At 57.4% G+C, this 13,295-nt stretch overlaps 1 protein-coding gene across 1 annotated transcript in view; it reads right to left on the bottom strand.

Annotated features, from left to right (window-relative positions):
- The window catches only part of NTRK3 (neurotrophic receptor tyrosine kinase 3), a 223,917-nt gene that overhangs the window by 85,396 nt on the left and 125,226 nt on the right, over nt 1-13,295 (bottom strand). Inside the window, exon 13 of the mRNA XM_054713393.1 lies at nt 9,089-9,277. Coding sequence (XP_054569368.1) covers nt 9,089-9,277 — 189 coding nt within the window. The remainder of the gene's footprint in view (nt 1-9,088; nt 9,278-13,295) is intronic.

Genomic DNA, 13,295 nt, shown 5'->3' on the forward strand with positions numbered 1-13,295 from the left:
TGGGTGGCAGGCACCGTCATTCCTCACAGCCGTTCCCCTTTCTTCTTTGCTCACAAACCCTGTGGGGGGTGCTGTGGAGGCGTCCACTCCTCTCCAGGCGGCCGCAGGCCTCCCAGGAAGTGCGTCCTAGCCCCCAGCCCAGGGGACCGTCTGGATGAGCCTCGGGTGGCTGTTTTAGGGGCAAGCACGTGGCATAATTCTGGCCAACGGGACGGGGAGACTGCTGGGGGTTGGGGGAAAGGTGTCCTCAGTTGCAATCAACCCACAAGAAGAGACAACTCTGTGCTGCCCCTGGTCCGAGTGTTTGGTTGTGATGCCTGGAGCTGGTGCAACCATTTTGTAACCAGGAGGCGAGCCAGCCTGGTGGTCAAGCAAGACACGGAGAGGCTGAGGCCAGAGAACCGCAGAAAAGCAGAACCGGGGTCCTCGTGTGCTTCCTGGGGAACCTCCCCTAGCTGCTTACTTGAGTTATGTGATGACCGCTTTCCTTCCGGCTTAAGCCCAGGGGGCCTAGACCTTCCAGTCCAAAGGATCCTCACTGATACGATCCGTGTCCAAAACAGGATGTGCACCAACATGAACACAAACATGTGCACAAACATGAGCAAGACCCACACACATATCTGTCCGTTCCTGTCTGGAGGCCCCGGGGATAAGTTTGCTGAGAAGGAACGAAAGGGCTGTGCATTCACGTGCAAGAACAAGCCAAAAGGAAGTCACTCGAGCAGATGGGCATTTAGAGCCTCACTACAGAGGGGACCATATGGGCACAGACACACAGCAACTCGGTGCGGGGCACTTGGCGGGTTTACAGGGAGCAGGGGAGCCTGGAGTCACTGCAGTTTCAACAAAATAGTGTTTGCTGACGAGGGGGAGGGGGAACAAAGAGTGAAAAGCAAACCAGAGAGTCCCACCATGAATCTCCCTGCCAACTCCTCCTTGAGCCCACAGCTCCTCGGTCTCATTAGCCCGAAAGGAAATTGGCCTGAGCCCTCTGCTCATCGCCATCCGTCATGTCCTGACAGCCCTCATATTACCGCGGCGACTCCTAGAGCATCTCTGGCTGTGGATCTGGGTGACAAATGCTATTTCTTAGCGCCGGGAGGAAGAAGTCGTTGGAGGGAAGGATTCTTATCTTTTCAGAAATAACTTCAAACTTTGAAACCCTCTATTTTTGACACCATCAAGCTTTGCCCCAACAGCGTATGTGAACTAGGAGTTGTACCGATAGTTGCAAAAATAGTGTTGTCAAGACAAGGATGATCATGTTCATGCCACTTACACAAGTCGACAGAGCCCCTTCAATTTCCCGCGCCACTTCCTCTCAGAAATGCAGCTGTGGTGGCCCATTTCCTAATCGCAAGTTTAACAAGGGGGGCCTTCTGGCCCACAGCCACGCAGCCGCTGCGTTGGCGGGCTGGGACCACCCGCACCCATTTCACTTTCTTTCCTAAGAAGTCCCAGCTCCCCCTCAGCTGGCGCCAGACCCTGCAACTCCATTTATTCCATTCCTTCTCCAAAGACGGGGGCGTTGCCCCTCCACACAAGGGTTTGGAGACAGCATCTTGCATCCTTCCGAACAGCTCCCTGAAGTTCCAGCTTAAGCGGCAGATCTGCCTGGCGACAAGGAACGCAGGGGGAAACGGCCGTGAGCAGCATCTCCGGGTCGGGTTCAGGAAGTGGGAGAGGCACCTGCAGGTGCTTCTGGGCAGAGAACGACAGACAGACCCTGGTCCATTCCCATGAAGGGCGCCGAGTGCTCTCCCAGAAATCCTGGAGAATGTCACCGCGCCTGCGTTTGGCATTTCCATGGCAGGCAGCCACGCCCAGGGCTTGGGAAGAAATGTGACAGTGCGGGTGCCAAGTAGGTGTGCATGCCACGTGGGAACATCTGCCGGGGCGACAAACCCAGGACCCCCAGTCCTAGAATAGCCCGAATGTGGTCCCCTGAACAGCCGTGTCCAGAGATGCTGCGGAGGCCCCTCAGATACCGGGCACAGAGGCTCAGGAAATCTGGGACGTGCTGCAGACCGAGTCCCCTCTCGCAAATCTGCAGTGACCTTTGCCATGATGGGCTCTCGGAATCCCACAGCAAAAGACTTAGTCGACCCAGCTTTCCCCAAACTCACTGACCGCGGAACATGACTTTTGAGAAACACCTACGAACCACCCTCAGAGCACAGTTTAGGAAGCCCTGTGCTCCAGCAGCGGGGCGGGGGGGGGGGAGGCTGGGGAACAGCTGGACCCTGGGCTTCTGGGCTAAGAGGTGGGTGGCGTTGGGTCCAAGCGCTGTCGACCATCAAGAACACAGCACATGGCGAACAAGAACCTCCCGGCCTCCTTGGCGCGCCTCCCATCAGTGTGTGACTCACGTGCTCACTCACAGGAAATGGAGTGACGGCCATTTTCCCCTGGAAAAGGGCTTCTGCACAGAGAATACTAATAGGGACCAACACTGACCAAGCCCCTGCCATCTCCAGGGATGGGGGTGTCTTTTCTCCTTTTCCCTGCCTTTTAGCCTCTGCCCATAAACTAGGAATCCCTCTCTTTGGAGAGCTGGGACGTAACCCCAGCCCGTCCCTCACCCTGTGCTCTAGGCTCCTCCCTGAGAGAACCGCGTGGTTTCTCTGATGGGTGAGGTGGGAAAATCCCGTCACCTTACCATCACATTTCCCTCTGGGCAGGGCTAATGCCAACCAGGGGAACCCCCTCGGCGTGTGTGATATTCCAGGGAGCCCGGGGCTTCCCGACTTGCAAAAGCTGAGGCAGACCATGGTCCTCACTGCAACTGGATAGACAAAGCCTGCTCTGCAGACCCAACTCCTGTCTGTGCTCACCAAGTTCAAGACTGGGGGAGGCATCAAGGAGCCCATTTTGGCTTTAAGTCCAAGCAAACTTCCTTTAAAAAATATTTCTATTGATTTCAGGGAGAGAGAGGGAGAGATAGAAACATCAATGATGAGAGAGAATCATGGATCGGCTGCCTCCTGCAGGCCGCCCACTGGGGATGGAGCCCGCAACTGGTGCATGTGCCCTGACCGTGCCCTGACCAGGAATAGAACCGCGACCTCCTGGTTCCTAGGTTGACGCTCAACCACTGAGCCAAGCTGGCTGGGCCGAGCAAACTTATTAAAGTCTAGCAATAAAGCCCCCCTTGTGAGTCCCATCGGACCCCTGCATGTATTTCTCAGCCGGTTCAGAATGATCCCCCTTGAGATACAGACTGGATGCCTGGGTGCAGCTGAAGGAGAAAGGAGTGGAGGTATCCCTGGGAAACCTTGAGCTGGAGCAGATCTTGAAGGGAGCGAATGCTCTCACTCCTTGAAGATAAGATGGAGGCCACAACGTGCCAAGATGAGGAGCAGTCCTTCTGTGTCTAGGGCTCTGGGCAGGACACGCAGGACCCACCCACCCTTCCTTTCCACCGTCAGGTGCCACTTCCCCGGGATTCACGATCCACCCGGAAATGGCATCACTCCGGGCTGGCTGGGGACCCCATCACTTTCGCCTCCTCCACCATGAGGCACACTTACTCCTGAAGGACTTTTGTAAGCCAATTACTGTGTATTCATGGTGAGCGTAATTATGCCTGATGACTTAACTAGCATGACTGCATGCAGCTAACTGAGCGTGTGCTTATGGCAGGAAGCACAGAGCAGGTGAGGTCACGTGTCCAATGGGAAGGCAGTTGGTTGGCTCAGGGAGACGGACATGAGTCAGTCCCCTTTGGACTAGCTGGTTACAGCTCCTAAGTGCATGCTCAGCGATGAAGAGCGTTTTCAGGTAATTTGGGGGAAATGGCATCATTTGATTTTTTTCCTTCCTGGGATAGGGGGAAAAAATGACAAAATGCCGTGCTTGGATTATGCCTCGATCGGGGGCTGGGGAGTCAGCACCCCATAGAAGGTCATCTCCAGGGGCTGCGACGCGACCCTCAGGACGAGCTCAAGCACCTGGGCCAGGACTCACTGCCCTGGTTCCAAGACATCCATTCTGGCACCACCGGCTCTTTCCAGACAAGAGGACACTGGTGATGTGTCCAAGTCGTCCTCTCCTCCTTGGCCCCCCCAGTCTAGCATCACGGGGTCCTCAGGGTCTGCTGCTCTTCTAACTGGATCTAAAGACAGCGCTGAGGAAACACCCAAGGGAGCCAGCCGAACGTCTGTTCATTGGGAGTGCTGCAAGAGAGGCGGCCTAGCAAGCAAGGCCTGGAGACACCCGCCTGGTGAAGAAGGCTCAGGCAAACTATCACCGTCATCTTCACCAAGATTCGGCCCACAGGTCCCCTAACGGGGACCGGCAAGATCCAAGCAGCAGGATGAAGGATGGGGTGCATCAGAACCACCCACCCCCACATCGGTCCTATGCTCCCCGCGTCACACGTAGCCAAGCCTGCGTCCTAACTGCACTGCACAGAGCAAACAGCCGCCCACAAGGCCAGCCTCCTCTCTTCAGCTACACTCTCAGAGGGGGAGCTCCCAGCCCGGCCTGTCCCCGATCCCTTCCTCCCGCCAGGCAGGGCCCCCAGGACTTCTGCAGAGAAACACCTAGAAGGTTTATCCTGGAGCAGTGGCAGCAGGACCCGGCCTCCCAGACGAAGGAGCCCATTTTCTATATTTCATCTGCAAGTCCATTATGCTAAACTAAGTGGCTGGGAATAAACACCCATCATTACCCGCAGTCAGCGATATTTGTTAGCGGAGAAGATGACAGAAATCTATATCATGCCGATGCGCTATTAATACTGCATTACGCACAAAAGGCTGCGTTCCCACCACAGCTGGGGACTGGCCGTGGCAGCAGATCTTCCAGAAAAGGCAGCTCCGTGGCCAACTGGGCCAGGGAGGAGGAGACAGCCACTCTCTCCCTTCTGGAGAAGCCCCGGTCCCGGCTGAAGGGACACAGCCCACAGACCGGACCGAGCAGTTCCGCTCGGGATCTCTGTGCGAGTCCTTGCCTTGTAGGCTGGTGTGTTGGGGACGCATCATGCACCTGCCCTGGGGAAAGAGTAAAGCCAGGCCCTCAAGCAGCTGCAATAAAGCCCAAGAGGAGTAAGGGACACACAAGAGCCACTCGTGGGAATGAGCATCAAGTCAGGTCTGGGAAATAAGACACACACACATCTGAGATTTGATTCAATCATAGGCGAGAGCATGGCGTTTACCCTAGGCGGCGCGGGTTCCCAGGAGGGAGACGTCGCTGCGTTGGCATGGGCCCAGGAAGAGGCTGGAGATGAGCCAGATTGGAATGGAGCAGAGGGCGCAGAAAGGAAGGACGGGGTGTGGGGCTCTGCAGGGCGGGAAGAGGGGCTGGCGGTGGGCTTGGAGATCTGGAAAGAAGCAATGGTGACCAGCAGACAGCAAACTCCCTGAGCGCACCCAGGGAGCAGAGGGTATCCCCTCGAATCTTGGACATCAGCTGCGGTCCGCAGTGAGCCCCTCATGGCAGGGACCACGCATTTCTTGCTACCTATTGTTTTCGGAGCCTAAAGAAGGCGGGACACAAGCCCTTCATAGTTACTGACTAGATGAAAGGGAGAGAAATCAGCACAGTTGGGGTGACTTAAAGAGAAGAGACTCAAAGGAATGGGGTCAGGTTTCACAAAGAGATCAGGATGGAGCTCATGGGTTCCAGGGGATGGAATGAGAAAGGGGCTGCAGGACTGGGAGCTTGAAGAGGTTAGTGGTGAGCAGGAGGCAGGCAGTACCTGGAGGGAGAGGGGAGGGAGGGGGTTGGCAGGACAGGGAGAGGTCCCTGTCTGCAGGCACTTGAGGAAGGGGCGGGATCAGAGGGCGGAAGGGGCGGGATCAGAGGGCGGAAGGGGCGGGATCAGAGGGCGGAAGGGGCGGGATCAGAGGGAGGCAGAGGCTGAGATGGCTGAGCCTGGGAAGGTGGAGGCAGAGACAGCCTGTGAATGCAGGCGGAAGACCCGACTTGGGGACAGGGAGGGGGAGAAGGAGAAGACAGGTTAGCCCCCCGAGGGCCTCTGCTCTCTCACAGAGAGGCAAAGCTGTCTTCTGAGATGGGGGTTTTTGGAAAAGGAGACGGACAGAGACCCTCAAGACCAAGGAGCCTTCCCAAGGCCTGTTTCTTGCTGTTCCTTTGTGAGATAACATTGATATGATGGCATTATATTAGTTTCAGGTGCACATAACAATCCGGTATTTGTTTACCCTACAAAGGGGTCAGCGCAGTGAGCTGAGGTACCATCTGTCCCCCTTGACCCAGGCCACCCAAACCCGAGCCCGTTCCCCTGTGTAACCACCAACCACACATGGATGAGGAAGGGAGCCGACAGGAGAGCCGGGGACCCGGAGGGGCCCGCTATACAAGAACCTCCCGCCCTTAGTCCCGTTTCCTGCCATCCATGCCCGGGACGAGGGCCCTGGCCTAACTGCGCGTAGGGGTTCCCTCTGCTTACTCATCGCCAAGGCGCCTGCGGCCTTAACCACGTAGGACAGTGTCTCGGCGCAGACGGCAAGGTGACTCGCAGTCCCTTCCCTGGGCGGATGGAGCCTTTGTCACCAGAGGCCTGCGTGTCGTGGGAGGGAGGGCAGTGCCCCCGCCCACCCGAGGCGGCCCTGCCCACGCGGAGGGAGGAGCAGCCAAACCGCTGGCACGCTCCACGCAGGGTCTGTCCCCGCCTCGCATTTTCTGGAAACCCGTAAGGCCATCTGCTGTCTACTGAGAGGACACGCGCCGCCTCCCTGGAACAGCCCTTTCCCTGACGGCAGGGGTCTGACCTGGAGCCGCCTCCCATGTTGCCAGGAGGCACTGCTTGTTCCCTGTCCCTCAGGCCTGTCAGCCACCTTGCCCTGGCCGCCACAGCCTGTCCTTCATACGAGACCTGTCGGGTTCTGGAAGGCCGCTGGCATCCTCGCCCGAAGGCGTTCCTCCCACGGCTTCCTGGCGAAAACCCTTGCCCGGACGCAGGGGCCTGACATCACAGGACACGCAGATCCCACGCTCCCCCCGGGGTCTCCACTTACACTGAACTTCTTTCCCACGAGCCAGATTCACCCCATCGGGCCCTGTGCCGACAGCCGGCTATCGGGAGCTCACACGAGCACAGACATGACCCAGAGGAGAGCCCAGAGCGTCCACAGAAGGACATAGGCCATCCTCCCAGCCACCTCTCTGTCCCCTCCTGGGTCTGTATCAGACTCCCTAAAACGTATGTGAAACCCCAATCCAATGTTGGCCGCACTTTCACGGTCACTCACAGACATGCGAGGGGGGTAAATGTTTGACCCCCCCACACACAAACCCAGCTGAGACCAAATAAACCTTCTTGTGCGTGTCCCACAAGCACAGAGTCGAAGCGCTGGCTATGCCCCCAAGAGCAAGAAGCTGGGGTGCCTTACGGAGCGAATAGGGTGTTAGGTAGGACTCCTGGGTTAGGGAAGCTTCGTTCAGGCGTGCATCGGTACTATCGACCCTGAGGGCAATGTTAGTGACGCAACAGCACCTGTTAAATAAGAAGTCTTCAAGCAGAACATGCACGAAGCAGCTGGTCCTGACCAGCCGAGGACACTGCTGTGGCCAGGGGCTGGCAGGAACCTGACCCCGCATGTCCTCTAGGCGCAATGGCTCCGCGGCCCCAATGCAGTGCTCACGGGACTTTAGAGAACATAACTACTGCGAATAACGAGAATCAAGTGCAGACTCAACACAGCCATGCCTGCATCTCTCTTCCAATAGCAACGCCACCCTAGAAAATGCAGCGACGTCAACCGAGACGGGGTGTCCCGTGGTACAGCCACAGAAGGCCTTCCTCACCAGCCCCGGGTCCGGCCAGGGCGAACCTGATCTGAGGCGAGAGCCGTCCCAGAGCAGCAGCGCCCTGTGCACTGAGCGCCCCGCTCCGCATCTGAATCACAGTCTTTCTTCCCCTGCCCGGAACCCAGGTCCTGCCTCTAACCACGCTGATGGGCTCCCACAAACCCGACGCTGGAGGACACCCACGAGAGGGGGGAGAGGATGATCGCCCCGTCCCGACTCAAGCCCCGTCCTCCCACTGGTGATCCTCTCGCGGAAGTCAGAAGAGCAGAAGCAAAGCCCGATGGGGAAGCCAGGTGCCCGCTCTGCTGTAAGACGGACAGGGGAGCAGCGGCAGCTCTGGGAGCTACAAAGAGTGGGGCCCAGCACAGAGCGCTCCGACGGGGAGCAAGACCAGGCTCTCCCTCCTAGGCCGACCCCAGCACCAGGCGAGATCCAGAGAGCCAACGGCAGAAGCCTGGGCGCAGAGAAGGGGAGCCCCAGCCCGCCAGAACCTCGGTTTTCCTGTCCTATAAGGAGGCCTTACCCTGGCCCATCTCTGTCCCTTCCAGCTCTGAGGCCGTCTCAGGGCCTCTGTGCTCCCTTGGGAAGTGGCTGACATTGGGGGCAGGAGCGCGGGAGAGGAGGGTGCACTGCCGTTGCTGGGTAGACTGAACCTGGGGACCCGGCAAGGGGAACAGCTGCTGGCTGGACGGCCAAGCCAGAGACCCCGAGAGCTGGAGAGGCCCCAGCAGACATACAGAGTAAGGAGCTGGGACCAACAGAAGGGGAGAGGCCAGGATGGAACAGGTGCCTGAGGCCTGACCTGAGTGAGACCCTGCAGGGACGTGGGGGTCCTGGCGCCACGGCCATGGGACCCTCAGGGAGTGCGCACAGCGGGCACTGGAGGGGCAGCTGCTGAGATGACCCCATTCAAATGGCGCTCGGCCCTTCGCTCCCCCCATCCTGGAGGCTGGGGTGGCGGGTCTGCCCCCCTCAGGGGAGCTGCCAGGGCAGAGTCGGGGTACAGTTTCCTAAATGCACAGGCCAGGTCTACGCAGAAGGCCAGCCAGTCTGCGCCCCCTGCCTCACTGGGCGCGCTCCCCTGTGGGGCTGGGTCCCGCCTCTGCTGCTCCCGGGACTCTGCCCGTGGCATCCTCAGCCCAGGCTACTCTTCAGGTTTTGAGACAAACAGGGAGGGTCTCTTAGAGAGGGGAGGTGAGGAGGTAGCAGGTCACCCCAGAAGGTTCCAGAACCCCAGCCTCATGGCCTATCGCCACCCGCCTCCCCCCCCCCCCCCATAAGGGATAGCGCTCCACCTGGTACTCACATGTGTCCGGGTTGTGGCAGTTGTGCCCCTGGCGGAAGTACTGGGGGTTCTCGATGACCGGGATGCGGGTCATGCCGATGACCACCGTGTCGGGCCCGGCGTCCAGCGACGAGGGCGTGGTGATGCCGTGGTTGATGTGGTGCAGCGGGCTGGCCGAGTCCTCCTCCCCGCTGATGACAGCCACGGGACCTGCACACACAGAGAGACCAGGGCCGGTGATGCCAGGGTGCCAGGGCTCGGCCCTGCCCACACGCCCTCTCACTGTTTTTGCTCCGATGTTTCCCACGGGTACAAAACCCACTGAAAGGACATCCCCGGAAGCCTGGATTCTGAATTCAGAGGAAAATCCGCCACATCACAGCATAGAAATCAACCAGTGAGCCGAAATGACTGCAACATAAATTATGTTCACTTCCCCCAAACCCAGATTAGTTTGAAATAGTACGTTTCGTTGCTTATGTAGCAACAGTAGGATTTAAAAAAGACCTAGCAGCCGTTTGCACGCTGTCCTTCTCCCTTTAGGAACTTGGAGAACTGCCCGGGCCGGGTCCCACCCCAAAGAGTCTGAGTCCATTGGTCTGGGCTGCAGCCCGGGCGTCTGGATTGAAGACTCTCCTGTGAGTCCCATGCACCCCTGCGGCCTAGGACCTCAGTGAGGGCCTTGGGGCTGAGCGCCCCTGTGACCCAGGACCTCGGTGAGGGCCTTGGGGCTGAGCGCCCCTGCGACCCAGGACCTCGGTGACGGCCTTGGGGCTGAGCGCCCCTGTGACCCAGGACCTCGGTGAGGGCCTTGGGGCTGAGCGCCCCTGTGACCCAGGACCTCGGTGAGGGCCTTGGGGCTGAGCGCCCCTGCGACCCAGGACCTCGGTGAGGGCCTTGGGGCTGAGCGCCCTGCGACCCAGGACCTCGGTGACGGCCTTGGGGCTGAGCGCCCCTGCGACCCAGGACCTTGGTGACGGCCTTGGGGCTGAGCGCCCTGCGACCCAGGACCTTGGTGACGGCCTTGGGGCTGAGCGCCCTGCGGCATGGCCACCAGGTGCCTAAGGAGTTTGGACTCTGCCACCAACTGTGCCCAGCCCGCGGGGAGACAAGCCCGGTGTGAGCCTGGGTCTCGTCGGAACCAGCTTGCACGGGTGACAGTAATTAGGCTCCATCACCATTAGCCCACAGGCACCTGGGTCCCTGTCCCGCTCTCGAAGGATCCTCACTGCCTGATGGCTTCCAGGAACACAGCTTGCGTCTCCATCACCCCAACGCCACCCTTTTCTAACCCAGGAGAAACCCATGGATCCGGTTATTTACAAACACAGGCTGACAGACATTTAATGCGGGGCTCTCCGGGGGAGCAATGATTCTGTTTGCTGGTGCGACCGTCCCATACGTACAAATAAAAGCCCCATAAAGTGAATTAGCTGCGACTCTGCGGCTTCGTGCCACCGGCGTTTTAAATGGCTGCTTTGCAGGACACATGGTCCCAAGACGAAGCGCCTGCTGGGATGTGGTTTCGCGGCTCGAACAATATTTCCGCTGCAGAACCCATTACATCGCCCTCAAGTTTATGAGGGGAATACTTCTCATCAAGCAGCGAGGTGAGGCGTCAATGAGGCAGAACTAAATGGGAGACCGCGACATGCACACGAGGACCCAGAATTCCCCTCCGTCGGCACAGGCAGGCTGACTCCAAGCCGTGACAAACGTCTGACCGGGAAAGTGGCAATAAGCAGTGGCCCACACACTCATGGGAATCGCTCGCCTCGCAAAAAGAGGCCCGTTTCCGAAAACACCCTGGGAACTTTCTGGAAAATGTCACAGTGGTTTCCAGTTGAACACAGACAGCCGAGCACCGGTCTTTACCTTCCTTCTTCAAGTCTGAAGAAATGAAGGAAATGTTTGTGCACAAACAGAAGGAAGAGGAGAGACAGGAGGAAATAAGATACTTCAATAGCGTTTTGGAAGATGAGAAATCGAAGGAGAAAGCTTGCTAGAGAGGAGGGAGCTGCTGAAGAATGGGCCAGCGGGACTGCACGGGGAACATTTACAGGAAGTCAGATCCGCTGTGGAAGCCCAGTGCCCGAAGGGATAGTGTGCCCAGACGTCTGGGGTGAGGCTCAGGCTGCACCGAGTCTCCCAGGCCGTCACCTTGCCCCATCCCACCACAACCAGCAGTTCAGTCCCACAGAAATTGAACCTGAAAGGCTCAGAGGACGGCTGGGGTACAGCATGAAGCTGCACCCCTTCTTCCTGCTTCTGGAACAATAGAAACCAGGAATAACGCTGCCTGCCCACCCACCCACCCACCCACTCCCATCTCGCCTCACACCGCCCCCTGCAGGAGGTTAGAGAACCCTCTATGGAGAAACAATGCCTCAAAAAAGACAGAGAGTGAGTTATCAACATTTGGGGGGGGTCTCACAATGAAATCAAGCTTATTTTTCAAAATTTATTTTTATTGATTTTAGAGAGGAAGGGAAATGGAGAGATACAAACATCCATGATGAGAGAGAATCATGGATTGGCTGCCTCCTGCACGCCCATTACTGGGGATCAAGCCCGCAACCCGGGCATGTGTCCTGACGGGGAATCGAACCGTGACCTCCTGGTTCATAGGTCGAAGTTCAACCACTGAGCCACGTTGGCACACTGAGATCATGCCTCAGTGGAGCCTAACAGTTGACAAGCCCCACCCGTGCACACAAAGCAAGATCTCGTTCATTTCTGGTGCCCGAGGCCTAAGTCTGAATAAACGGCTCAGGACCAGCAGACATGGCAGCAAAGCATCAGCATGGCAGAAACTGGGGACCTGGAGGAAACGGGCAATGCGGGCAGCAGAAGGCTTTCAAAACATCACCAATCTCCTCAGGGAGATCAATGAAGGCACTGCCCCAGAAGATAAGGGGACACTGAAAACGTGAACAGCCAGAATGTAAGAAAGAGTCCCTGCCCCCCCCCCCCCCCCCCCCGGCGTGGCTGAGTGGTTGAGCATCGACCTATGAGCCAGGAGGTCACGGCTTGATTCCTGGTCAGGTCAGGGCACATGCCCGGGTTGTGGGCTTCATCCCCAGTAGGGGGCGTGCAGGAGGCAGCCAATCTATGATTCTCTCTCATCACAGATGTTTCTATCTCCTTTTCCCTTCCTCTCTGAAATCAATAAAAAATATTAAAAAAAGAAAGAGCCCTTGGGATGTATGGTCATCAAACTTTGAAAGTCAAAGAAGAGTGGAAGATAAAGTCTAGGACATGTTCCGAAAAGTCAAACAAAAGGGAAAGAGATGGTAAATAGGAAAGGAAAGATAAGAAAATTAAAGTCTCTATCCAAAGATCCAACATCTGATTGAAAGAGAGAGAGAGGGAGACAGAGAAAAGAGGAAAAGGAGAAAAAAGTCATTAAAATTTTGAGAACAGGGAGATGAGTGCATGAGTCACCTCATTAGACTCACGGGATGGATTACAGATGACTCAGCATTTCCTCCTCTTCCCAGGACCGCTGACCGTTCTGCTCGATTCAACTAAATGCACGTCACAGAGATCACTGCCCATCAGCCTGCCCTCACCCCCAGGCCCTTACGCTCACCTCCGCCCTTCCATAACCACAGGCCTTACAATACAGGTCAACAAAGCATACACAGTCCGAATCGCCTCCAAGGATGGGCCAGGAGACCCTGCAGCTGGCTCCGCCTGCGCTGGACCTGGCAGGGCATTTAACACCCCTGGACGTGAGCAATGACATCCCCTCTCAGGTCCATCAATTGTAATAAATGTACCATGGTGGGCGGGGGGGGGGGATGTTGGTAATGGGGAGGCTGTCCATATGTGGGGACAGGGCATATATGGGAACTCTTTGTACCTTCCACTCAATGTTGCTGGGACCCTAAAACTGCTCTAAAGAATAAAACCTATAAAAAAATGTAAGGGATATAAAGGCAGCGCCCCCACCAACCAGACAACACATTTCCCAATGCCCCCGGAGGTGACAGCTGCCCAGATGGAGGGCCACGAGGGAGACTCCAGCGTCCACCCTGGGCACCAAGTCCCCTTTCTACTCTGGCCCGGTCTCAGGTCAGCTGCCTCCGGGGAAAGAAACCCCAGAGACCTGCAGCCCCGGGGGAGCGGAAGCAGGTCCCTCTCACAGTAATGAGCACAGAGAGGAATGTGTTAAGCTATGAAGAAGGAACGAGTAACAAAGGGAGAGCCCCCAGGGAGGCTGGGG

This window comes from Eptesicus fuscus, chromosome 25 (genome assembly GCF_027574615.1).
Source record: "Eptesicus fuscus isolate TK198812 chromosome 25, DD_ASM_mEF_20220401, whole genome shotgun sequence".
NCBI classification, from domain to species: Eukaryota; Metazoa; Chordata; class Mammalia; order Chiroptera; family Vespertilionidae; genus Eptesicus; species Eptesicus fuscus.